This window comes from Zosterops lateralis, assembly GCF_965231275.1.
Source record: "Zosterops lateralis genome assembly, chromosome: 4".
NCBI lineage: Eukaryota > Metazoa > Chordata > Aves > Passeriformes > Zosteropidae > Zosterops > Zosterops lateralis.
This window is the reverse complement of record NC_139765.1, coordinates 2,755,405-2,781,677: the sequence shown is the minus strand read 5'-3', so window position 1 is coordinate 2,781,677 and position 26,273 is coordinate 2,755,405. Positions and strand designations below refer to the sequence as shown.

The 26,273-nt window shown below is 37.5% G+C and overlaps 2 protein-coding genes across 9 annotated transcripts in view; one reads left to right on the top strand and one right to left on the bottom strand.

Moving 5' to 3' along the window:
- PACSIN2 (protein kinase C and casein kinase substrate in neurons 2) overlaps positions 1 to 25,169 on the top strand; it is a 49,493-nt gene extending 24,324 nt beyond the window's left edge. For 5 of the 8 annotated variants that reach the window (XM_083859307.1, XM_083859309.1, XM_083859308.1 and 2 more), the window contains 10 exons: positions 1,551 to 1,661; positions 11,774 to 11,930; positions 12,662 to 12,897; positions 13,627 to 13,782; positions 14,820 to 14,995; positions 16,417 to 16,537; positions 18,562 to 18,686; positions 19,370 to 19,486; positions 20,470 to 20,666; positions 23,350 to 25,169. In XM_083859307.1, the coding sequence (XP_083715433.1) occupies positions 1,602 to 1,661; positions 11,774 to 11,930; positions 12,662 to 12,897; positions 13,627 to 13,782; positions 14,820 to 14,995; positions 16,417 to 16,537; positions 18,562 to 18,686; positions 19,370 to 19,486; positions 20,470 to 20,666; positions 23,350 to 23,462 (1,458 nt within the window). In that variant the 5' untranslated portion in view covers positions 1,551 to 1,601 and the 3' untranslated portion in view covers positions 23,463 to 25,169. Of the gene's footprint in view, positions 1 to 1,550; positions 1,662 to 11,001; positions 11,119 to 11,773; positions 11,931 to 12,661; positions 12,898 to 13,626; positions 13,783 to 14,819; positions 14,996 to 16,416; positions 16,538 to 18,561; positions 18,687 to 19,369; positions 19,487 to 20,469; positions 20,667 to 23,349 lie in introns of those variants that run through there. The other 3 variants (XM_083859312.1, XM_083859314.1, XM_083859313.1) reach the window with 3 other exon arrangements.
- The window catches only part of TSPO (translocator protein), a 122,580-nt gene that overhangs the window by 80,451 nt on the left and 15,856 nt on the right, over positions 1 to 26,273 (bottom strand). The gene's annotated exons all lie outside the window — the stretch shown is intronic.

The following is a 26,273-nucleotide window of genomic DNA, read 5'->3' as shown; positions in this document are numbered from 1 at the left end:
TGTTTGGTTTTTTTTTGTAATCACTAATAACATAATTTAAAGATTGTTACACTAATATGTAAAAATAATTAGCCTATATGATTTTCCTTTCTAACTTGCCATTTTGCAGAGCCTTTCTTATATTTTGGCTGTTTTTAAAAATAAAATTCCAACAATCGATGTTCCTGTTGTGGTTTTTAGTTCCATATTCAGCGTTAAGGTTATGTAAGCTTTTTGTGAATTGCATTACGTAAATGAATTGGGTGCAAAACTGATAAGGAGAAACATCTTGTAATGTAACTACAGCCAGACTAATTTTGTTATATTTTTGCTGCAACTATCCAATGAACTGTTTTGTTTCAGTAGCTGGGCTCTGTTATGGACAAATGCCTGCCCTTATGGCACTGTTATTTTCAGTGTGTCCCAGAAATGCTGATTTAGTGTTGAATTCTCCTTGCCTGGGAGGCTTTCAGTGCCATTTCTCTCATCAGCTTGTCATAATCACTGGGCAGCAAGGTCAGGTTTGGAGGCTTTTTCTACCCCCTTTTAAAGGTGCTTTAATGGAAGCAAGATTGGCAAGGCAAAAATAAAAAGAGAGGAACATTCAACTTACAGTCTACTGATAAAAGTATCCATCCCACAAAGGATGGTAAAATCTGTTTACCTGTGTGTATTCCTGGTAGTAGTTATAGATAAACTTGGCAGGAGACATCCAGACAGGAGAACCTGGTGAAATATCTGCAGAGATCACTCAGGGATCTCTGTGTGTGTGTTTTGGGAGGCAGCTGTTTTCTTTCCTACCTCTGGCCCACAAACTGCACATTTGTCAATGCAAGTTTTTTGTCTCAGTAATGTTTTTTATGTTAATCTTACTTGTTATCTTAGGGTAACCCTAACCTTTTTTTATACCCATTGATTTATAAAGTCATCTCCTTCAGTGAGGATAAGGTTGTATTTGTCTTCCTTGCAGCTGTGTCTATAAAAGTGGAAATGCCTGAATTGTTAAAGTAATGACGTATTTCTAATAAAGCTGAGAATTCAGAGCTGATAGGTTTTCTGTTTGTTTTGCTAAAATAGAACAGTGACAAGAAGACATTTATTTTTCTTGAAATCAACGACTTCTGGCCTTAAATATTTCTGCTGGGTTTCATTGAATAACACATTTCTAGTGGAAAAGAGATAGGAATCAGTGCAGGTTATTGCTGCAGAAGCAAAAGGTCGACTGATTGTCTCCACGGAATGCTTTGAAAGTGGAGTAGTTAATGAGTAAACATCTCACTGCTCCATCTTTTCTTTTGGTTGTGATAGGACATTTTATCACTAAATAAACTCGAGAGTCTAGTGAAATATGATATAAGCAGATGCATTGAGTGTTTTCTGGACAACCAATGATGAGAGGCACAAACTGTGTGGTAGAAGTTTTCTGTTCCAAAAATGCCCTGTGTGGTTATTTGTTTTTATTTGGCATTTCTAGATATTGAAATATTGAATGAAGTTCCTCAACATAATTTTTTTCTTAACTCTACTTCATTAATAATGCTCATTAATGGTTTTTTTTTCTGTTTTTACAGATTCTGAAGGTGTTTAAGCTCTGAATACTTACAAGCTCTTCATACACAGCAATGTCTGGCTCATACGATGATTCCGTTGGAGTAGAAGTTTCTAGTGATAGCTTCTGGGAGGTAATCCAAATGTTTCATTCAATATTTTGATTTTATTTTTTTATTTGTATTGTAGCAAATCTGATTTCTGTGCACTGTAAATTGTGGAGAGAGTTGCAATACAAGAAACATTGGTTATTGTGATCTGCAGAAATAGACTTCAGGGTAAAAATTACCTTCTGGATTTTGACCTATTTTTTGTTGAGGGCTTTAATGGGCACAAGCTTGAGGATCATCCACTTGTAGGATGAATAGAATTCAAAGTAGGGTATGGAATTCAGAATTAAACCTTTTTCAGTTTTTATTGTCAAGGAAGGTAATGTATGAGTAGCTTTCAAAATGATCAGTGTTAAATCTGAAGTAACTGTTCCGAGCTACTGTAAATATACATAAATTACAAAAGTAAGATACTGTGTGGATGTATTGCCTCTCTTCTGTTTGTATCTGGATATAAATATAAATTTTTTTGAGACAAATTATTCTTATCTCAGTGTAAAAGCATACATACAGAGAGATAATATAAAGCACTTTGTAATATCAGCAATTTGTGCTGCCCGAATCTGACAGAGACTTTCAGGTGCTGGGATAATTTAAGCTCTAAAGAAAAGAAACTTCCCAAAGCAGAAATACTTTTACAAAAACAAGTCTTTTTCTTCGAGTAAAAGGAAAGGTTTGGCAGTGTCAAAACTGACACAATTGAAGGTAAGTGCACTGTCCAAATTACCTGTATTCTGTAGGACAAACTTCTCCCATTTGAGAGAGAGCTCTTTTGAGTTTGAACTACAGCAAACATGAAAACAGCTCTGGGGGAACCTGCCTGAATTTGTTATCTTGGTTTTGGTGACCTGATGTTGTACTTCCTTTGAAATGTCAGCTTTTCTAGACCACTAAACTGTGCTCTTTGTGGTGACAGCATATCATATTTTGATGCAGATCTCCCATTGTTTTTTTCAATATATTTTAGAAAAGGCCTAATGCTAGTGAGGTTCTGTTCAGTAGATAGGTACAGTTTTCCAGGGAGACATATTTACTATTATGTTAAATATGTCTGTCTTATTTATAAAAAGTTCTTTAAAAATCAGTGTTTTAAGCCTTGACTCCCTTTGTTGTAGGAGTACACTGTAGGATGACCACAGACAGGCTGTGGGACCATTTGATGTAAAACCACAAAGATTGTTCTTTGTTGTTAAACATGGCAATCAGGTGAAATTCCAGGTGACAGGAAAGAGTGAAACATTGTACCTGTCTTTAAAAGGGGTAGGAAGGAGGACACAGGGAATTTCTGCTCTTGGAGGTGTCAACTGCTTGTGATCCTGAGCAATCTGAGCTATCACACCTGCTTTGAGTAGAGGATTGGGCTACATGATCTCCAGAGGGTCCTTCCAACCTCTTTTTTTTTTTTTTTTTTTTTTTTTTTTTTTTTTTTTTTTTGTGTGTGGCTTGTTCCATGCTGAGGCAACTTCCTGAGCAGGCTTCCTTGCTAGAAGTGTTTCAAAATAAAATAAGGAGGCAGGCAGGAAAAAAGAATTCTGGACCAAAAAGGATATTTTGATGTGTGTTGGGCATCATGTAACTTGGCAGTTGAAGATGATTTCTGGCTGGCTCTTCTGTACCAAGCTGTTTTCTTCCATCAAATAATCATGTCTGGAAGCATAAGAACTGAGTGAATAGGAATGAAATTTTCTGTAAACTAGGATGATTATGTTTGGATAAATTTGAACTCAAAGAATTAAATCCAATAAAGGATGATCAGAAAATGGCAATTACCTTAAATAAGGGCCTTCATGAAGGTTTGTTTAAATGTATTTGATGCTTATTCTAGGTGGCTTATTTGTGTTTGTGCTGTTGGTGACTTACTTTACATCATTTTATAAACACTACTACTTAAATCTGTTTCCTTGGACTTGTCTGTGTATTCTTTCTAAAAGGTCAGGACTGCAGTCTGTTTCATAAGCAATGTAAGTAATGTATAATTCATGAGCTTACCTTTCTTTATCCTTGAATAAGGGTATGTTAGACTTTGGTATAGCAATCAGCTGGTTTCCTTATAGAGTTTTCTGTGCTCTCTCTTTTTTGATGTATAACCACAAAGATTGTTCTTTGTTGTTAAACACGACAATCAGGTGAAATTCCAGGTAACAGGAAAGAGTGAAACATTGTACCTGTCTTTAAAGAGGTAGGAAGGAGGACCCTGGGAATGACTGAGCTGTCAAACCCACCACTGTGCCTGGGAAGTTCAGAGGACAGACTCTCTCAGAAGCTCTGATGAGGCTCAAGGAGGACAGGGAGATGATTTGAGACAACCAAGGGCAAATCTTGCACGACACAAGCCTTGGGCCTTTTCCAGTGGAGTGGCTCTGTCAGTGAACAAGAGAAGGAGAAATGTGTCATTTATGTGACTTGCTATAAAGCCTTTGACATGGTCCCTCAAAACATCCTTCTCTCCAAACTGGGGAGGTGTGGATTCTGTGAGTGAATTGCTGGATCAAAAAGGAATTACTTGGGTGGTTGCATCCAGAGGGAAGCAGTCAGTGGCTCAAAATCCCAATGGACATCAGTTACAAGTGGTGTCTCTCAGGGGTCCATACTGGGACCAGTGTTAGTTAATATCTTCATCAATGGCATAGAGGGATCCAGGGCACCCTCAGCAGCTTTGCAGATGACACCAAGCTGAGGGTGCAGTGACAATCCACAGGGACATGGACAAGCACGAGCAGTGACCCATGGGAATCTCATGAGGTTTATTTAACCAGACCGAGAGCTGGTGCTGCACCTGTGTTGGGCACATCCCTGTGTGGGATGGATCCAGGTGGGGATGAGCAGAGGGAGCAGCTCTGGCAGAAGGACTTGGGGGTGCTGTGGGTGAAGCTGGGCCTGCCCAGCCCTGTGTGCTGGACCCAGAGCCCCAGGGCAGCAGGGGAGGGGGATTCTGCCCCTCTGCCTCCAGCCCTGGGATCCCAGCACAGCAAGGACAGGGAGCTGCTGCAGCCAGGCCAGAGCAGGGACACCAAGGGCATCAGAGAGATGGAGCAGCTCTGCTGGGAGGAAAGGCTGAGGGAATTGGGATTGTTCAGCCTTTGGGGTGACCTCACTGTGGCCTTGCAGTGCCTGAAGGGAACCCACAGGAAAGATGGAGAGAAACTCTTGACTAGGGCCTGGAGTGACAGGACAAGGGGCAATGGCTTCACACTGACAGAGAGCAGGGTTAGATTGGATATTGGGAAGAAATTGTTCCCTGTGAGGGTGGTGAGGCCCTGGCACAGGTTTCCCAGAGCAGCTGTGGCTGCCCCATCCCTGGAATGTCCAAGGCCAGGTTGGATGGGGCTCTGAGCAACCTGGGACAGTGGAAGGTGTCCCTGCCCATGGCTGGGGGTTGGAACAACATGATCTTTGTGTTCCCTTCCAACCCAAGCCATTCCATGATATTTCTGGTTTGGAGTCATCTATTCAAATTTAAATTTGACTCCTATTAAGTTTAAACCCCATCCTTTTAATATGTTCTGTTGTTTTGTTTCTGCAACTTTGAATTCTGGTCTTAATCTTTCTCGAAAGGGTTAAACAGGTTTGATCAATGTGTTTTTGTTTGATTTGATTAGAAAAGATGTGGTGCCTCTGGAATGCCAGCTGAGTGCTTCATGCCTCAGGTCACAGCAAGTAAAGAACTCCTAATCAATTTAGAAGTTGTTTTGTTACTACAGATTCTGACATTTATACTCTTGTTAGAGGCATTTCGAAATTTTTGAACACAGTAAGTTTTTTCTTTGTTTTAAATGTATTTGAGCTTGACTGTGGACAAGAGGTGGACACTTCTGTGGACCCACAGCAGTGGCAGTCTGTCAGGGTGAGCTTTCCAGTTTGTTCTCTTGCACTCCAAAATAGCTCAGATTTATTAACCTTTGAACTGTGCTGCAAAGCTTCTTCTTAAATGCATTTAGGAAAGAGTGAGGTGGCTGCTATGGGACCTGTCTGAAAAACTGACTGTGAAAGCTGGTTTTTGCTCACTCTGTATCTATTGAAATTAAAACACTGTTAGTTGTTGAGAGTTGGTTGTTCTGTTGAGCTGATGAGAACTGTACCTAATAAAATGTTGATAAAGTGAACTTCAAAGCTCTTGCCATTGCTGTTGACAGAAATTTCATTGTCGTTAGGACACGAAACACTCCGTTCTTTATCAGTTTTCTGACTCCAGAAGACTTTGGTTTCTTTTGGAACTGTCACTGCCTTTGCTTACTAAATTTTTAGTAAATTTTAAAATTTACTAAAATTACTTTAAAAAGTTTTAATTTTTTTTTTGCTCATGTTTTCTTACTAAAAAATGTGAATCTAGAGTCTGTAGTTGCCTGGTAGTAGATTTACTACTCTAACCTTGCATATATTCAGACTGTCCATGGAGCAGTTCAGTGCAGGTTACTTCATCTGTTAAGCTTTTTTTATTTTATTAAGTTGCTACTTCAATATTGTTCATGGAAATTTCCAGTTCCAGCACTGAGAGGTAAGTTCAGTGCTGGAAATAAAATATGGACAATAACTTGTTTCCTCTAAAGGTTAGTATTTTTTTTTTTTTTATTACAGCACAGATATTGTTATCAGGTTCTGGTTTGTGGTTGGGAAATGATTGTCTTGTTGAAAGGGAATTGGAGAAGTTGCTGTTTGGATTTGTGTTCATGGTGATGGGTTACTGTAGATGTGGCAGTCAAAAAATGTGGGTAGGTCAAGGCTTAGGCAGGGGGAGTATCTTGTATCAGGACAGCTGATATGAATGAAAAAAACCAGGCTTTCAGAATTATAAATGTTTGTTCAGTGTGCCAAAGAAATAGCAGCAGCTTTCATAATTAAATTAAAGGGGTTTTTTTTTTCATATTTGATAAACCCAAGATATTACTTTAAGGCTTTTTGTCTTCTAGCAGGATGACAGATCTTTTTAGAACAAATCCTTCTCTTTTCCTCAATTTCTTCAGATGGTTAGTCAATAAAAGTACTTTAGGGGTCAGAGAATTTTGTACATATTTTAAAACAGATTGCTTAGAGAACAAAGAATTGTAAAGTACTAAGAAAAGACTTTCTGAAGGGTAATTCCCACAACAGCAGTGGAGGATTTCATCAAAGTTTCAGTAGTAGTAATGTCTTAAATCACCTAAGAAATGAAAGTTTTGCTCTCCTAATATATTTTTCTGTCAAGCCTCAATATACCTGGATGTGTCTGGTTAAGCTCATAACTCCCTCTGGGTGCAGAAATCCCGGAGACTGAGGAATCCTGTTGATGTGCTCCAGGAGGGAATTCCTTCATCTGTGACACTTACCTGACAAGGATGTGCTTAGCTTTGGGTAATCAAAGGTTGGTGCTGATAGCCTGAAGCAGGGTGGCAGCAGGTTTTCCAAGGGAAAGTGGAAAATGTAAAATTTGAAAGCTTTTTTATTTCTTTCTTGTCTATCATAGGGAGTCTGAGCATTTGCATGACTGCTGTAAATGCATCATAATCATTTAGGGCATTTTCTGCATCCAAAAGCAGACAAAATTGGTTAGTTCCAATGTTGTGTTGCTTTTAGTTAAATATGAAAAGTGGGCATGAGACCTATTGGCCTTGTCCTGCTGGAGTAGTTTTGGAATGCCCATGAAAGAATTTGTTATATTAATAATTAACAAAATGCATCATAAGGTTTGCTTTCTGCTTATTAGGCTCCATCCTTATGCTTGGTAATCACTATCAGGGAGGTATTAAAAGTAAAAAATGCCTTGGGCAGGATGAGCCCAATGCTCTTGTTCAGTTACATACCTGTGAAGGTAAGAAAGCCAGTGAGTGAGTGTTCCTAGAGATCAAAGTGGAAGTGTTATGCATATCTTGCAAGGTGAGACATCAAAAGAAGCAGCTCCCCTGCCTGTGGAGGCACTTATTTAAAATGAGCTCTTGGTCCCTCAGACTGTGTGTGTGCTCCTTATCCCCTGGTGTGCTCCTTATCTCCCTGACTTCCTGCTAACATCAGCACTGTGGAGCCCATTTATTGCAGGGCTGTTTAAAACACCTACTTGGCCAAACAGAAATAGTCACTCTGAGCAGCTGCTCAACCTGCAGCTGGGGTTATTGTAGCCCTGTGAGTGATTCCCTGGGAGGACAGGAGCTGGTGTGCATTTTGAAGGGCTGAACACAGGGATTTGGTTGCATTCTGAAGGATTTGCTGAGAAGCCATTAGCAATATAAATAAGACTTTCAACCTCACAAAGTGGAAGTTGATCCTCTGTGTAGTATGGATGGATAGAATTTGGCCTCTGTTGGCATTGTCATTGTCCCCTGCCCCTCCTAACCACATTAAAAAAAACCCCCAAGCCACTAAAAAACCCCTACCCAAAACATAAACCCCAACCAACCAAAGCAAGGCCCAAATGCAACATTCTGGATAAAAAAAGTATTTGGACTCTGCAATAATAGATTCCTGTCACATAGTCATTTTTTAAATCTCCTGACTTTGAGCCATGGAATATTTTTCATTTATATTGCCAGTGTTTTGCTTTACTGGTGTATTTGGCTTGAGATTTTGTGTGTTTAAGAGCTTCCTCAGGAGTTTTCTTGTAACCAGGAGTGAATTTATGTGCATAAATTTAAACTTACTCAGAGCTAGTACTCATAGGCACTTGGACTGTACGTGCTAATTATGCACCAAGATAATTATTCTTATTTATAAAAACCACACAGTGGTTATAGCTGTTAATGCTGGTCAAAATGTTTGGAAACTTCCCGTTTGACGTAGCTGGAAAGAAATTTTCCTCATGGTTAAATGGAATGCTGGAAATAGTGTGTGTCCCCATGTTGGCCATTGGTATGTGTGGGTTTGACTATGAACCTTTACAGCTTATTATTTTGTTTTGTGCCTAGGAGTATTTGCCCCCAAAAATACCCTTGTTGACTTTCTTTTGAATGGTTCCAGCTCATAAAGGCTTGCTATGAATAAGCTCTGCAAGTTTGGAAAAAGAGTTGACATCAAATCTATCTTCAGGCATTTGAAACTCCTGAAGTATTTGTGGTCTAATGTTTATCACATTATGATGAAATTACCTGACAGGAGTTTAGCAGTAGCTGAATGTTTGCCACCTTCTGGGTTGCTAACAAATAAAATAAAATAAAATAAAATAAAATAAAATAAAATAAAATAAAATAAAAGAGTTAAAATTGATGGTTAATTCAAATTAGAACAGGCAGGGAGAGTGACACAAAACTATGAATCACAATTTCCCCAGAATGAACTGATTGCATCAAAAAAGTGCCCATTATAGTGGTATTGTTAAGAAATAAACTCTTGGTTATTTCCTTTTGAAATGTTTCTGACAACTAAGGGTGAACAGCAACTGAATTTGATCTCAAGTAATAAACTACTTCTTTCAGGGGGATGTTAAATGAAACATTAAAATGTTAAAATGAAAGTGGGATATAGTTTTTAAAAATCTATTTTTCTTCTTGAAATGGTAAGAAAGTTTGTCATCTTGCCATTTACTCTTCTGAAACAAATATTTTATTTTTAGGACGTGAAAACTTATAACTTCATGTCGTAACTTCATTCATGTCTTAGTTGTCTGATGTCTGTTTATCAGGAAATATCCCAATGTTCAGAATGATCAGGAAATTATTCTAGCTAGCAAAATCATGTATTTTCATGTAGTGGACAGGGCTAGTTGAGAAATGTGAAAATTGCCAGGCATTATGTAAAATGGCTCTGACTGAAACAAAGAGACACAGGAATTTATTTTTGCTTGTGTTGTTCCTGGTCAGTTGCTACGAATAAAAGAATTCTTCATTTTTAATTTGCTCAAATAGTTCTTGTGAAGGGTGAGGGGGAAGTCTTGCAGAGTGTTTGCCATTTACCTCAGAAATTGGAGGAAAATATCTTGAATAAACAATGTATAACATCATGTTTTTCAGAGTTCATGGTGTCTTGAGCGTGTTTCTAAGTTTTTTCATTTATTGTTTTAACTTATCTACAGTTAATCTAGTAGTTCCTTGGCCACATAAGCACTGGAATTCTTTTCTCTTTACTTGGCTCTGTAGCCTAAGGACCTTGTGTCTCAAATCTTGTGTCCTACAGTGATGGGCTGCACATTCCACATCTCTAAAATATGGAATGTCATTGCAGTGTCCATGACTTAAAATGCATTTTTTAAAGAAACCACCTGAAATTTGGCCAGTTTGCCCAGACAATGCAAAAATGAAAGGATCAAATACACCACCACAAGGCAGGCAGACAGCTCTTATTCAATATTAGCATTTAAAATGCTAATTTAATAGTGGAAATTTATGGAGGGAAATGTTCGTGCTACAGACGAATAAATATAATATTAATATAATACATATATGTGCCATAAATCCCATGGCACATAACTGGAGACACAAACTGATGCTAATATAAGGCTTCAGTGGTTGTGCCAAGCTGACAAAACCTGTTTGCAAAGTCTGCTTGACTCTGAACCTACAGCTGGAGTAATTTTGAGCAGATGAATGATTTGTCTTTAATCACTGCAGATATTCTTGGAGGTATTTAATTCCCTTAAGGCTTTGATTACGTCTGTATGACTGCCTATTTCTCCATTTCAATTTTCCTGAAAATAGAAGGTTATTTTTCGTGCTTTCTTGGCAATAGACACAATCAGTTGACATGGATGCATTTTTGACTACCTTTAGTAGCTCGTTACCTTCAGTTATATTGTGGCTCATGTTTAAATGTCCAGGGGGATGTGTATGCATGTGTTTACATGATTTAGATAAATCAGTGACTGCTAACTAATGCCTTTCTTAAATGCCAACTAAATTCCTTTGATCTGTTAGAGTGGATCCAGCCCAAACCAAAAAACGTGCTCAGATGGATCCTTTGAAGCCACTGTCTAAGAGAAATGGTTTTGTCATGTCATCGATAGCTTTGATTTTATTTTTTCCCCAGATTTAATGAGAAGACATAGCATATGTCAGTATTTATCAATATAGTCATTGATTCTTAAAAAAAAAAAATAAAATCCCCTTTTAAGGGTATTCCCCTGTTCACCTTTTTTCTCAAGCTTGCATGTGCATCTACTGACAAAATCCTGAGTGAGTGTGAACCTAAAAGTTGGATGTTTTTCTGCATGTCAGATGTGAAGCAGATATGATTCAAATGTAAGAATGACTAACATGCTTTCAGTGTTTGAATATTTAATCTGCTGCCTTGCTGCTAATCTTTGTTTTTCAGTCAGGTGGTTTGGGCAGATAAGAAACTGGTTGTGATATTTAATAGGCTCTGCAAGTTCTCTGAACTGAGTTCTTAGGTCTTGTTTAATGTTTACAAAAGCCAAGCTGAGTGACCTTGGATTCAGTGTAAGGCTTTTCTTTCCTTTCAGACATTTAGATTTTGTTGTTCCACGTTGGTGTGTGCACAAGACTGAAAGGGGAGTGTTAATTATATAATGGATGTTCCTTATATAATGTGAATTTTGCTCCATGTCCTCATTTTATTGTAGCTTGTACATTGAGCAACTGTGGGGTGGTTTGGTTTTTTTTTTTTCCTTTAATATTTACAATTCTAAGTATGGTAATTCCGTGTCATTGCTGTCAGTATCTTCCCACATTAAATTCTAGAGTGTACTTTGGAAATAATTGCTATCTGGTTTCTCAGCAGTGGCTGCATTCTTAAAAACTATTATTATGGTTGATAGGGATGTTGCAATGCTCCTTTGCATGTCTCTGCAGTTTTATTACTCCTGAAAGATTAAAAACAGCATAAAATTAAGGTGTTAGGTACTTGATAATAAACACTGAAGAAGAAAAGAAATACTCTCTTATTTCTCTTAATTTTCTCTACTATCTAGAACATTACCAAGAAATAGCAATGCAGAACAATTGTGGTGACTGCCCATAATTACATTGCAGACTTAAAAAAATATAATAAAGCTTTCACTTTTAACATTAACAACTTTTTTTACAGGGGAACTTGTACAGGCCTTTGTTGTATTATTGCATTTAGGTTTTATGATTAATTGATTTAAGGTTTAAGATGAATGGATGAATGATTCCATAATTGTTTGTTTCATGCTGTATTATCTCTCAGTTTATAGCATTTATGTGAATTAGAGATTTACCTGGTTTCCAAGCAGAAATTAAGCCTTTGTCTCTTGGCAGGTTGGGAATTACAAGAGGACAGTGAAACGAATTGATGATGGGCACAGGCTTTGCAATGACCTCATGAATTGTATTCATGAACGGGCACGGATAGAGAAGGTCTATGCTCAGCAGCTCACAGAATGGGCTAAAAGGTGGAAGCAGCTCGTGGAGAAAGGTAATGCTGAGTTTGAACTCTGACAACTTTCTCAAACGGAAAAAAAAATGTTTCTGTGTATCTTTGTTTTGGTAAGTACCAAGTAGAAATATCCAGTTTGTTTTTAGCCTCTGAGGGAGTCTTTGCAAGAGGCTCAGTGATGTGACAAATGACCAAGCTTTTTTTTAATAAAAACCTGACCAAGCAAAGTCCTGCTCTTTTGCAAGTTCCCTTGTTTCTTGCAGAAGCAGATGAATCTTGCCTCTAGTACTGAGTTATGTTCTAGAGAACTGTCTGTTTCCAGATAATTACCAGTACAGATTGAAAAGGGATTCTGAATTACAAGGGGGCAGTGACTGTGGGGGAAAGACTAGTAATTACAGACCTAGGCATTGCTCTCATGGAAGGCTAAGCTGGTGCTATTTAATATATTCTGCAATAGTTTTGTCCTTCCTTCAAAAAATATGTTGAGAAACTGAAGGCAGTTCAAAGGGGAGCTCACATGTGGAATACTGAGAATTGTGGTACAGGGGTAAGGACTCCAAGCTAAATGAATTTTTAATTTTTTTTTCTGGCTTAAAAGTTTGTAATACTCTACATTTATATGAAAAGAAAATTGTTCCCTTTTCTAGGTTTGTGTCAACATCTCTGTTTGCAAGTGAATATAAGTCAATAGTTTCAGGTAGTTTCTTGGGAATTGAAGTTCCATGTGGGTGATGGTTACTGAGAATGACACTTTTTGTTGTGTTTAGGCCCACAGTATGGAACAGTAGAAAGGGCTTGGTGTGCTTTTATGTCAGAAGCTGAAAAAGTGAGTGAACTACATCTAGAAGTAAAAGGTTCACTGATGAATGAAGATTTTGAAAAAATCAAGAACTGGCAGAAGGAAGCCTTTCATAAGCAAATGATGGGAGGATTTAAGGAAACCAAAGAAGCAGAAGATGGATTTAGGAAAGCTCAGAAACCCTGGGCAAAAAAGCTGAAAGAGGTACAGCAGTAGATTATGTATTAGTTATCCTGTGTTATAATATACTAATGTTTCAAATCTCTATAAGGGAGTAAACTCCCTGTTCTTTCTGCTGGACCCTCCTTTCTCTTAAAGATCTCTTGCTTTCTGTCCTCTTCTGAAAAGAAATATTTTTCTCTTGGTCTCTCCTAATCTTGGTGAGCTCAGTGAAAATCTGGAAAAAGTGCAATTTAAGTTAACATTTTAAGAGTATCTGATTAGTAACTTTTAGTATCTGAAAGTTACTAATTACTCAAATAAATGAGGGGAAAATGTGGGTTTGTGGGTTTTTTTCCCCTCTCATATAACATTATTCTTAAATAACAGGTTGGTAGAAGAAGGGGGAGTAGGTGAGCATGGGCATGAGGGAAAAGTGTTTAGGTGGGGACTTTTGTAAACCTTTTATTAAGTCTGTTCAACACTTCTCTAAGCTGTATGAGTGACATTTCTTGTATGGTGAAAGAATAATTCCGATAATTTCTTTATGTTGATTCTTATGTGTTGTTCATTCTTTGGCCTAAATGAAAACAAACAAAAAAGAAATACCACCAACCTGAACCTCCCCCCCCCCAAAAAAAAAAAAAACAAACCAAAACCATCCTGAAACAAAGCCTGACCATTCCTTCATTGCATTGCAACATGATTTTATGGCTAAAGTTTTATGGTTGCTGTAGACTGTTCCAGATGCAAAGACTCAAATCTCCTTTGTAGGTGGAAGCTGCAAAGAAAGCTTACCATGCTGCCTGCAAGGAGGAGAAACTGGCCATTTCCAGAGAAACAAATAGCAAAGCTGACCCAGCACTGAATCCTGAACAGCTCAAGAAATTGCAAGACAAAGTGGAGAGAAGCAAACAAGATGTACTAAAGGTATACTGGATTTTTTTTTAACCTATAGCTTGTGCTTATTTCAGCTCTTTTTTTTCCCTCCTGCTGTGAGCACCAGTTCACTTTGGTCTCCATCAGTCACAGTTCTGTACCAAAGTTTAGTTTTCTCCCAAGAATGTATTCTTGCCAAATTTTTTCTTCTCTGAAGATGAATAATGTATGGCCTCTATTTCATTGAAGTACTTTCAGCAGGGGGAACTAAACACAGTAAGGGCTTAATTCTACTTATTTACTACTGAGACAGAGTTCTGCTTATTTACTAGTGAGGGTTGAGCTATTTCACTTGAGAATCTGAGTAACAGGTGCCTAAAATTTACTGATAACTAAGTGTGTCATCATTCTTGACTGCAGGATGCATTTTTTAAAAATAAAGCTGACACAATCCACTTAAATAAATGCTTTATCTCCTCGGTGGGCTGCTACTGAGAGGCTTTTAATGTGTGATTCCTCAAGGATGTCTTTTTCCTTTGAGAATGCTGTTCTGGGATCTGGAATGTTGTGTTCTATCAGTTGAGATCTTTTAATTCCTGCCTGTGGATTACTTCTGTAGATTAGTGCAGAGTCTGAGGTTGTTTCTGTTAGCTGAGCTCACAGTGAATGCAATTTATGTTCACAAGGATGTACTCAGTGTCTGGGGTTTTGGTCATAACTCACATAATTAGTAAATTACTAAAGGAGAAGAGACAAGACTTTAAAAGATCTCCAAATACCTTCAATATCTTGAAAGACTTCCTGCTCTGCTTTACTCTCTAGCTCCTTTGGTTTTTATCTTTAGTGTTACATTAACATTTGTCATGGTTTCTGTTAAAAAGCCAGAGAAGAGGCTTGGAGGTTTATTTATTGTAACTGTTTCTGCAGTTTACTCAGATAACTCTGACTGTGCCCTAAGGTGGGGACAGTGGTCATGAAAAGAGATGTGGCAACTTGTGGTCTAAACCTCAGCCATTACTGCATTGATAACTCTGTATTGCAGGGCAGCAATAAAACACACTGCTAACAGTTTGGTTTTGTACCTCCAGACAAAAGAGAAGTATGAAAAATCACTGAAAGAATTAGATAATGCTACTCCCCAGTACATGGAGAACATGGAGCAGGTGTTTGAGCAGTGCCAGCAGTTTGAGGAAAAACGGTTGCGTTTCTTCCGAGAAGTGCTGCTGGAAGTTCAGAAACACCTCGACTTGTCCAACGTTGCAAGGTAAAACTGTAACACTTCAGAATTAGTATATTTTCCTTTAAAAAGTAATAAATGCTTCCCGTAGATCAGAGTTCTGATTTCTTTCTAATGTGCTCTTCAGTTTGAAAGTGTAAGTGAAAGAGAAGAAGTCTTTGTTTTGTCTGAAATGAGATTAGCAGCTATCTCTTAACATTTGCCAGAACCAACAAACCTTCATTCTTGTTTGTTTCTCAAATATGTTCCAATTAGAAAGGATTCAGTGCTTAGAATGAAAAAAATGCTGGATCAAAAATTGGAAAAAGACGGTTTTGGTGTGTTATGTGTCTTGTATATTTATTGGAGAACAAACTAGAATTTATTGGTGTAGGGCAGCACAAAATTTGTAGTCAATACATTTATTGTTAAAATATTAGAGCTCAGTAATGAAATCACCTTAATCTGGGGATAAATTTAAGATCCATAAGTTAACCACTGCTGAACTTTTGTCCATCTTAATTTTGAAGTCTGCTCTTTTATACTGTCATAAAATACAAGACATACCAAGCACGTCTATCATAATAAGCATCAAAGAACAGAACTATTAGGGTGAAACTAGGAAAAAAGCAGCTATAACTGTTTATTTGTTTCCTTATCTTTGCCTCTTTTAGTACAGAAATAAAAGATGTAGAATTAGTCTTGAAAAGAAAGTTTGATTTTTAACTTTAATGATACTAAAGAGCAGAGTCCAGGAAATAGCCTGGTGTGTTTTCTAGAGATGCATGGTCTGGGATCAGGGGATCAAAGCTGTGTCTGCAACATGACTCCTATTCTGTTAATCAAAAATAACTAAAGTAAGCAATAAGAAAAAGTAATAAGGTTCTTTTTCAGAGTTTTTGATAGAAATAGTATAGTTAGTAAAATCAGAGACTACCCAAACCAGTAAAATGCAGTTGGCAGATATTATACCTGCATAGGAAAATGTTTAACGCATTTATCTCTGCTTCAAGTTCAGGAGTTTTATTTTAATAATTGCTTACAATTCTCACTGGATTAAAACAGAAATTTTCACAGAGTCCTATGGACTTAGCACAAAACCAATTTATACTATGTTGTAGATAAGCTTTGGAATTCAAGAAGCTTCAAGACTGCAATTCAGTAGTTTAAATACAGTCGTATGGGTATATATTTTCTAGTAGCAGCCAATTAAATTACACAAGACTTGTAGTTTTAAAATCTGGTAAACAAGCATTTTATGGTGTGGTGAACTTTCAGCAAGTTTACTTGTTGGGCTGTTCTTCCCTTTTCACAGGCAGTTAACAGGTCTGTTAATTTTTAAAAGTCTATCTTGCTACAAGTTTTTTTGATACTTGTGAACTTTAAAATATATTTTTTAAAAAAAATGTCAAGGGATTTGCCAGGATTCTAAATATTGTACTAAATTGGAAGACAATTTTGTTTTGCAGTTACAAAAACATCTACCGTGAGCTGGAACAGAATATCAAAACAGCAGATGCTGTGGAAGACTTGAGGTGGTTCAGAGCTAATCAAGGCCCGGGGATGTCAATGAATTGGCCTCAGTTTGAGGTAAGGTCACAGTGCTTAAACCCCAGAATTGTTTTGGCTATTTTTTTTTTCCCTCTTTCCTCTTTGTAATATTTCTTTCTGGTGTAATTCTTAACTTCAGGCTTCCAACACTGAATCCTTTTGTTTTACGAGTCCTAGCAGTTTTCTTATCTCAATTTTCATTGGGCTCTTCTCATCTCACAATTTTTTGGAGGTGATTATGCTGAGTACCTGTCTAAAGAAAAAATGAGTTAACCAGAAAACTGCTGTGACTTTTTTTAAACTTAAGTGATTACTGAAGTTGTCAGTTGATGCATCTCTGACACCTGCATATGTTATCCTTATTGTTTTACTTCTCCCCTTTGGTGTCAGACTTCCAATTTGAATCTCATTGCTGGCAGCAGGTAATTGTAGTGCATGCTGCAAAGACTCTGAAAAAATCTGAACCAAACCGTTCAAAACTTGAAAATTGGTATATTTAAAATTCAATACTGCTGTATTAAAAAATAAAAAAGATCAGCTTTATCCCAGTTGGTCATTTTATTGCTGGATGCCATTTTCAAAAGAAAAGGAGTTTTTCTAAGTAGTGTTCTGTTAACAAAAATATGTCAGTGCAGATCATACTGCTCATGTAGAATAGCTGGAAGTGGAATGAGTTGGACCAGAGTCATGGGTTTAGTTGAAATAAGCTCTGGACATTAAATTAATGGAGTGGAAGCAAAGACTCTGGAGTGTTTCCCTGTACCCTTATTAACCATAAAGGAAAATAGCACTTGTTTTTAAAATACTGAGTAACTTTAAAGGTTTGAGGAAGAAAATTCCTAACAGTCCTGTAGAATTTCTTTGCCTGAAACACTGGAGTGCAGTTACTTCTGTGTGGGGAAGTTACTATCCTTTTCCTTAATTTGTTATAATTAACAAATTAAATGCTCCTGTTACTGTTTTCCTAATCAGTTTTTTTCTCGTTTACATGCTACAAGGATGACGTAAGTAAAAATAGTCATGATCAAATGACTCTGAAATTGCATTGTAAACTGCAAATATGCATAGGTCAGTGGTCTTTTAACTGTGGTAACTCAGAAATGCAATATGTATTTTACAAAATTAAAAAAATGAGGTGTTTGAAGAGCTGTGCAGAAAGCACTGGGCTGACTGTGCTACACAGGAGTGATACCAACTCTGAAAACTTCCATTTCCTGATAAAAATACTGATCTCAAAAGCCATCTTTTGTACAGCAAACTCTCTCCTGACTTTTTATTTACCTTTAAGACTTCTGAGAGGAAACATGTCTCAGCATAGGATGTTTCCTTGCATCCAGTTTGTTTTCTGTATCAGTATAGTGTATACAGTATAACAGGATATCAAAGCTTAACTTTGACTCGATGCAGGAGCTTTGTTTAGGTTTCACCATTCCTGTCCCATCTGCCTCTGAATGGTTCAAAACATCAAGGAGAGTCTGCAAGTGGCATCATTAGTCTTGTCAATACTTGTGTAACTCCTGTAGATGGTTTTTTAGGACAATGAATTTCACTAAATCCAGAGTGAAGCACCTAAAGGGCTTAAATCATAGGCACAGATTTGAAGCAGTTGCTTCTTTGTAAGTCATCTGAGAGTGCTGCTTGAGAAATAAGCCCTGTCTTAGAATACCTTTTTAAATTGAATGTTAGGTACTTTTAAAGCCAGATGTCTTGGCATTATTTGAAACTGTGAGACCTCACAGTACATCTTTTAAATATCCATATTGGCCAGGTCTTTTGATTTCTCCAGCTGTGTGCCAGATGTATTTTAAGTCTTTTCAAGGGGTTCAGAACGCTAAACAGGGAAGTAGTGGTAACCTTGGGATTTTGTGAGTAGCACAGACACCTGTTTGCATTGCTGGAGTAGGAACTAGGTGAGAATTGTAAATTAAACCTTTAGAGTGACTTGTCTTTAGTAACTATTGGTGGTGTTGTATGTACAGATGTATGTCCCATAACTCAGTTTGAAAGTGAAATGTGATAATTCCTTGTTGAGTTTCTCAGTCGTGTTTTGCATTCCTTGGCAGGAGTGGTCTGCAGACCTGAACCGCACCCTCAGCAGAAGAGAGAAAAAGAAAGCTTCTGATGGAGTGACTCTGACTGGCATCAATCAGACAGGAGACCAGGTTTCACAACCTAACAAACACAGCAGGTAGCTTTTTTATACCTGAAAACACTGTGACTGCAGAAGATTGTTGACTTCAAACAGTGACCAAAAAGTCACTGTTCAATCAAATGATCATTATCTGCAAGCATTTCTAGTGATGTCTCTGCACTCCACAAATTGTTTTGGGAATTATTCTTCATTTTATAGCTCTCTTTCCATTGGGAGCTGAAAGAAATCAAGCTTCATGAGAAACTGAACTTTCTGTACCTGATCTGTTAGTCTCTTCCTACCTTCCCATCTCTAGAAATGACAGTAATACTTTGAGATCTTAGTTTGGAAAACATTTTAGTCACATCAGAATTCTGGATGTGATTATTACAAAGCTGCTGACATCAACTGCCTTAAAATGCAACAAAGCTGGCCAGAAAAATTGCATTGCCTTTAATTGCAGGCAGTAGGAAAAAAAGAAATTGTGGTCCACAAAGAATATTCTAATTGTGGAGAAATGCTCTGTATGTGAGACTTCCCAAGCTTTCCCAAGCTTTCTCAAGCTTTCTCTTATGCTGCATTTGATAGATGTTTTTGTTTTGTTTAGTTGTTTATTTAATTTTTTTTTTTTTTTTTTGACTGAAGGAGGGGTCTGCTAAGAAACTGCTTAGTGGGACACCAGTGACAGTGTTCTCTTATACAGATAGGGTCACCATAATGCTTTTTCTTTTCCAAATTAGCAGTCTTAGTGTCCAGAGTAACACAGTGCAGTCAGTACAATCAAGTTACAATCCCTTTGAAGATGAAGAAGATACTGGGAGTACTGTCAGTGAAAAGGAGGACAATAAGATCAAAAAGTTGGTGAAATGTTGTTTTTTTAATTGTTTTCACATTTGCACTTTCTCTATCCAGGGGTTTTCTATTTTCAGTTTCTGTAACACTCTGCTGGTCAGTGCATGAGGTGTTTTTAAGCAGTTGTGTGAGCAACACTGTAACCTAACTTGTCTTTCCTAACAGATGCCAAATCTGTTGCTTGATCTTTGGTTTGGAACTACTGTGGTTATTGGCAGTTGCTAACAGAACTGCTGTTGCTTTTTCCCCCCCTTCCTTTCCCAGTCCTATAAAATTTTAAAACTGATGTGTTTTTCTAGTGAAACTCCTTCTGGAGCTTTACTGCTCTGTGTCTTCTCACTGAATAAATCTGCTTTTAAGATGCTTTCTTTTTTTGTTGTTGTTTAGGACCTTCTCAAGCAGCTGCCTGTTGCTTCAGTGTCCACTCTAGGGATATTCCACTCTCTTAACTGGCATGTGCATGCTCAACAGTGAACTTCCCTTTAAATTATCAACTTGTTGCAGTATAATGAAGTTGTTTTGTTTTTTTTTTTTTTATTGGTGGATTGCAATATAGAAAAGTGTTGGAAGCTCTTGTAGAGGTGCAGAGAGGTTTGGGAGGAAGGATCTGCAAGGCAATTTAAATGTTTTACCTAAACCAGATAATCCCTTTCATCAACTAGGGCATCCCTTTTACCTTGCCAGAGTAAATAATCTCATGGATTATGTGGATTTTTTGACAGACAAGTTTTTTTTAGTTTGTGGGGAGATTGATGTGTGTTGGTTTTACCTTTTTCTAACTTTGTAAATGCATTGCAAGAATGCTTATTTTTATTTTTTTTTTTTTTAATGAGGCATTGTCAGTTAAAGGTAGATGAGAAGATACCAGAAAGAAAGTTTGAAAACTGGCCCTTAGAGTGGACTTTGAGCATATTTAGGGGTATCTTAGTGGTATTTCTAGTCTCCTGTTTTAAAAGCAGAAAAGAATAATTTCCAAATTGATTTTCAGCGTGAGCAGCTACGAGAAAAACCAAAGCTACCCCACGGATTGGTCTGACGAAGAGTCCAACAACCCCTTCTCTTCCACTGATGCCAATGGAGACACCAACCCCTTTGATGAAGACACTCCTCCTGCCATGGAGGTGAGAGTCCGTGCCCTCTATGACTACGAGGGCCAGGAGCAAGATGAGCTCAGCTTTAAGGCTGGTAAGTTTGCAACATTCACTTGAAAATGTTTTGTCAAAAAGGAGAAAGGCAGGGGACTTTTTTTCTCTTCAGCTTTTATTTTCTGGACTCACCTGTTTCTCTGGATGTACAACTCCACTTACTGGATCCTGTCTACCCATCATCCCTCCTAATAGTGCTTTTCTGTATTCCCAGATATTCCTCTCTTAAGTGAAACAAAATGACCTGCAGAACTGTGAAAATCCTCTCTCTCCCTTTTCTTCCTTGGTGACAGTAACAGCTGTCTGGAAATCCCAACTGTACAGAGTTGGTTTTTTAAAGGAAAATACCACAGCAGCTAATCTTGAAAATGTATTAAATCAACTGATAGCTTCTCTCTTTAAATGGAAAGCATCCAATTTTTGGCATCCAACTTTCTGCAGTGCTAACTTTTTAGGGTTGAAACTTTAGCCATGCACAGATACTTTTTTTAACTCTCTTTCCAGGCCTCTTCAGTGTATGTTAAGCACAGGAATTGTCTTTACCTGGTTTTTTCAGTTCTGTGTTACATCAGGACACACTTTTCCCATTTGCTTGTCATTCCCACCTCCTGTAATAACCACATTAATTGTAACAGAAAAACAGGATTCAAGTGTTGAAATTTGCTGAATTGTGCCTGACAGAAGCACAGTAATAACAAAACATTTCTGTAGGATGCACACAAGTTACTTTTCGTTCTATTACAAAGTTACTTTTCATTCTATAGACTTTACCTCCTCCTTTTTTTCTCAGCAGGGCATGGGAGCCTGCTAATCCTCTTGAAATATATCTGTTGTACCTGTGAACAGCAAGGGTTTACAGTAATGAGTCTTTTCTTGGCAAAACTATGCAATGTTTATAGACACAGATGTGTGTTTAAATACAAAATTATGTGTTCTGTGCTGGAGCAGCAGCTGCCTCACTTGGATTAAACCCTTGAACCAAGTGGCTCTCAGTGTGTGAGGTCTGTAGAAATAAAGTAGAGGTATGAAACTGAGATCTATGCAGACTTCACTTATAAAGAGTGAAGGAAGAGCATTAAAGAGTGTTCCAACACCAAATTATGGCATTGATGCAGTTGTAGAAAGACCACAAATCCAATTAGAGATGCTGAATTAATAGGATTGCTACTTAGTTTTTAGGCAGAAGTGTTAGTGTGACAAGCTTTACACTGAACATACAGAAAACTAAGGAAAAGAACTCACTAGGGTGAGTGGGAGCCAATTTAAAATGTACTCACTCCTGGGCTCCTCTGTAGATATTCCTGGGCTCCTAAGCAGCTGTCAACAGAGGATTAAGGCATTTTAAGGATTTGTTCAAATGTACATGGACATTCTCAGAGGGGATTTCCTTGGGTATTCAAAGAATTTACCTACAAAATGCTTCTAAATACAGGTTACAGAATATGTGCTCTGCACAGTGTCCGTTAAATGTACTTTAAGACATGAAGCTCATTTTTTTAGTGGACTGTCTTTACATCTGGTCCTTTTGGGTTGTTGATTTTTTTGTTTTTGTTTTTGTTTTTGTTTTTGTTTTTGTTTTTTTCTCTTGGCAAACAGCTCTGGGAGGTTTCCAAAGAGCAAGAATAACTTTGTAGGTATCTCATGAGAGGTTTATAAGCATGTAAGAGGATGGGACATAATTATTTACAATATCTCTGTCCTGCCCTCCTGTGGCCCTCCCTGGCTGAGAACAGTGACAGTAAATGTTGTCCCTGCAACGTTCTCAGAATATGTTATTTTGTATTCAGGTTTTATCATCACAGTGGTTTCATTGTAAGTGCTGTGCAGATGACACTTAAAAGTGTTTATATTTTCTTAGACCTCCAGGATCACGAGTTTCCAAGCCCGAGCTTTGATACAAATTTGGTACAAATTTGTTAGGGCAAACTGTCACTGAAATGTGAATTTTTTGTAATCTTTGTTTCTACTCTTTGTTAACACACACTTCATGGAAGGTTTGGAATTGTTCACTCTCATTCTGCAGCACTGCAAAAAGTGGGGAAATTGTAACATCTCCATAAACCAAGTAGAGTCTGAAATGCCAAACATTTGTTCATAATGGATATTTATTAGTTTTCTGATAAACTGAAAAACTAGAAGAGATGAAGCTTTAACCTTTTTATCTAAGAGAAAAGCTATGAAGATAGGTGTCTTGAGAAGATTAAATATGAAGCTTGTCTATTTCTACCAAAGAATTTATAGTCCTTAGGCTTGTTTATATTCTCCTAAATGACACCAAGACTCTCTAGTATTTGGGGCTGTTAATAAATGATTAATATTTTCACCATCTATTTCCTAAGATAAATCAGTTTTATCTAGGGAAATCATTTGACACAAATAAGTTGCACAGGAGGAAATATAAATAATTGTTACTCCATGTGGCTTTTTTTTTGCCTGGCTAAGGTGGAGCTTCCTTTGCTCCTGTGGAGCATCTTGGAGTCTGCAGGCTCTCAAAAGTCAAAATTATTCCCTGAGGATGTGGAATGCATTGTAGTCAAAATAAATTACCTTACAGTTCATCAATGTCTGAATGGATAGTCTGGAAGTCAGCAAGCAAATTCTGAGTTATTTAATCTTTGTAGCATTTTCTTCCATGTTTCCCATAAAATCTTAAGACAATAAGTCTGATGAAACATTTATTTGATTTGCACTAATCTGGGGGAAATGTTCCTTTTTTTCTTCAGGGGATGAGTTAACCAAAATGGAGAACGAGGACGAGCAGGGCTGGTGCAAAGGACGCCTGGACAATGGACAAGTTGGTTTATACCCAGCAAACTATGTGGAACCAATCCAGTGACAAAGGACAAAATAAACACACAAGTGTCACAAGAGCTCTGCAGGCCTGTACAGTGTATTTAGGTGAAGTGAGAGGAAACTGGATGGATGTATAGAGTGTAAATATTTTAATGAAAAGGTCAGAGCTTCATGAATGAAAGACAAAAGCTTCACATGGTTTTCACAACTTGTTCACAATGCAAAAGAAAAGGAGTTAGGTTGAAAAAAAAATAGTATGATAGGAAAAAATACTTTTTAAACTTTTTCTTCCCACATGGTCTGTTATTGTGGATCTTAAATATTTTTGCATTTTCTATGCTTATGCCTCATCCTCCCCCAGGTATGTGGCTTACGCTCACTTTTGTTTAATCAGTTATTTTAAGTGACCTTCAGTAACTTGCAACTTGAATTATAAAAGATTATTATAGTTAATTTTTTTATTTGTTCTTATCAATGTCTGAAAGATGCAGTATTTTTTTATTTAAATGCTATGTAGTTAAGCACCTTTTTGTATGCTTTATCAATTAATACTTAAATTATGACATAGATTTAGTCACCACTTGACTGAATGAAAGCTCCTTCCATGTTGTAGTAATCTTTGTGTTGTCAGCATGGCTTGAAGCTGTAAATGGAGTTGTAAAACAAAATACTGTATTTAATAAATATCTGTTACAGAAGGTTATTTGTAGCAGAAATATCTGCAGGTGTCATGGGTTGGGATTCTATTACAAATGTTCTTTACGTGGGTTGACACTTGAACTAAGAGTTTTCCATCTAGATCTTAAGTGGCATTCAAAAGAAATATAAATTATACATCAGCCCCAGAGGAGTGGCTATTTCCAGCACATGTTTGCAGGGAAAAAAAATATCTCCTTTTAACTGCTAATGATTTTTGAGTGATTCGAAATGTTAAATCTGTGAAGGCTGATTATCTTGAACAGAGAAGATTGTAAAATAGACTAAATGCTTTTATTAAGAGCCTATCTATGTTGTGTATATGTACATATAATTTGATATTCCAAAATATGAAGAGCATGGCTATTAGTTATCAAGCCTTTTGGTGTCAAATGAGATTTAGACTGTTTTAAGAGTTTAAATTATAGGTATATTTAAATCTGCTTTCCTGCCATATTCATTACTGTACCATAGAGAAAGTATTCTGTGATTAGATTTTTCAGAAGTACAGTAAATACACTAATATACTCAAAATCAGTATTTGTGGATAAATTTATGAGTCAAAATATAAACTAGCTTTAGTCCAAACATGGATTGATGTAGCAGAACACTGTAAAAATCTACATTTGTTTGCAGTTACAACTTGGCCAGCTGTAATCGTGTCAAATATGCATTTGTGACATTGAAAACTGGGTTGTAAAACTACAGCAGATCTGTGTTAAAACTAAATATCAGGTAAGTAGATATGCCATGTTAGGAAGCTACACTGTAATGAATTTAACAAATCTTTTTTGAGGCAACTATTAAACACTGTTGGTAATCTTGGACTTTATCGTTGGCTTTTTGAGCTTATAGATATATTTAGTCATCATTTTCAGTGAATCCAAATGTGCAAGCTTGGAAAGTGGATGTATGTATATGTCTGTCAGCAAAAAACTTTACCAACATATTTGTTCATCCACAGGACAGTTGCTAAAATTGTCAGGAATTACTGGTTTGGGTCTCTGTATTGTAAAATATTTTAGAAAACAATAAAATCTGTTAATCTCTTAAATACACAGAATGCACCTTTTACTATTTTAATGTATGTCAAAATAGTCTTATGAAACAAATAATCTGTGCATTTCATTGCAATCCATGGTGACAAAAGCTGCCCTATGTAAAAGGGCCACAAACAGGAGTGTGACATTGTGCCATTAACAAAAAGGGAGGTGCCATGCACAGGATTTCTTACCAAAACATTCCAGCAAAATCTTCATGGAAGAAGAGGGAATTGTCTTTTCTGTGTGTGGAGAGTCCACTGTGGTGCTGCTTTCTGTGGTGCTGACAAGTCTCAGACAGCCTCGGTGAGCAGCTAAGCTTTTTATTTATTTTTACAATATTTTCTGCCTTTAAATTTTCTTGTTGGCTGTCAGGGATGAATGTGGTGCTGTCTGTGACAGCTGAAGATTTTATCTCATCTCCCCCATCAGCACCTGCTGAACAGCAGATCCCAGAGGTTCATAATCAGTGGCACAGGGTCTGTCACCAGTGGTGTCCCCCAGTATTAATTGTTTAATATATTCATCAATGCCTTGGGTGAAGAGGTGGTGGTGACACAGAGCTGGGAGGAGCAGCCAAAACCCCCCTGGGGGCTGCACAGCCCTTCCCAAGGCCCTCAGCAGGGTGGGGAGGTGGGCAGAGGAGCTGTCTGAAATCCAGAAAAGGCAAATGCAGGGTCCTGCACCTGGGGAAGGACAACCCCAGAGCCCAGGACAGGCTGGGGGTCACCTGCTGGAGAGGAGGAGAAGGGCCTGGGGGTCCTGGTGGGCAGGGAGCTGTCCCTGAGGGCAAGGAGACCTGTCAGAGCTCTGCAAGGTACTTTTGTACTGTCTTACACTTCTGTGATCATAAGTAACTTATTAAATAATCAATAATAGTCTGCCACCCTTCCAATTAACCTTTTAATAAATCTACAAGTCCACACAGGAGTCCCTCTGGGGAACACACAGGTATCCTCCCACTTTTTATTGCTGTAGTCAGTAATTAATTAAATGTTCATTTATTTCATAGCACTTCTGTTTTTATGAGGGACATTAGCAAGAACTCTCTGAACATCCAAGTCACTTGTTACCTCAGCTAGATCATCTTGACACATGAAATCTCCAAGCCTGCAAGG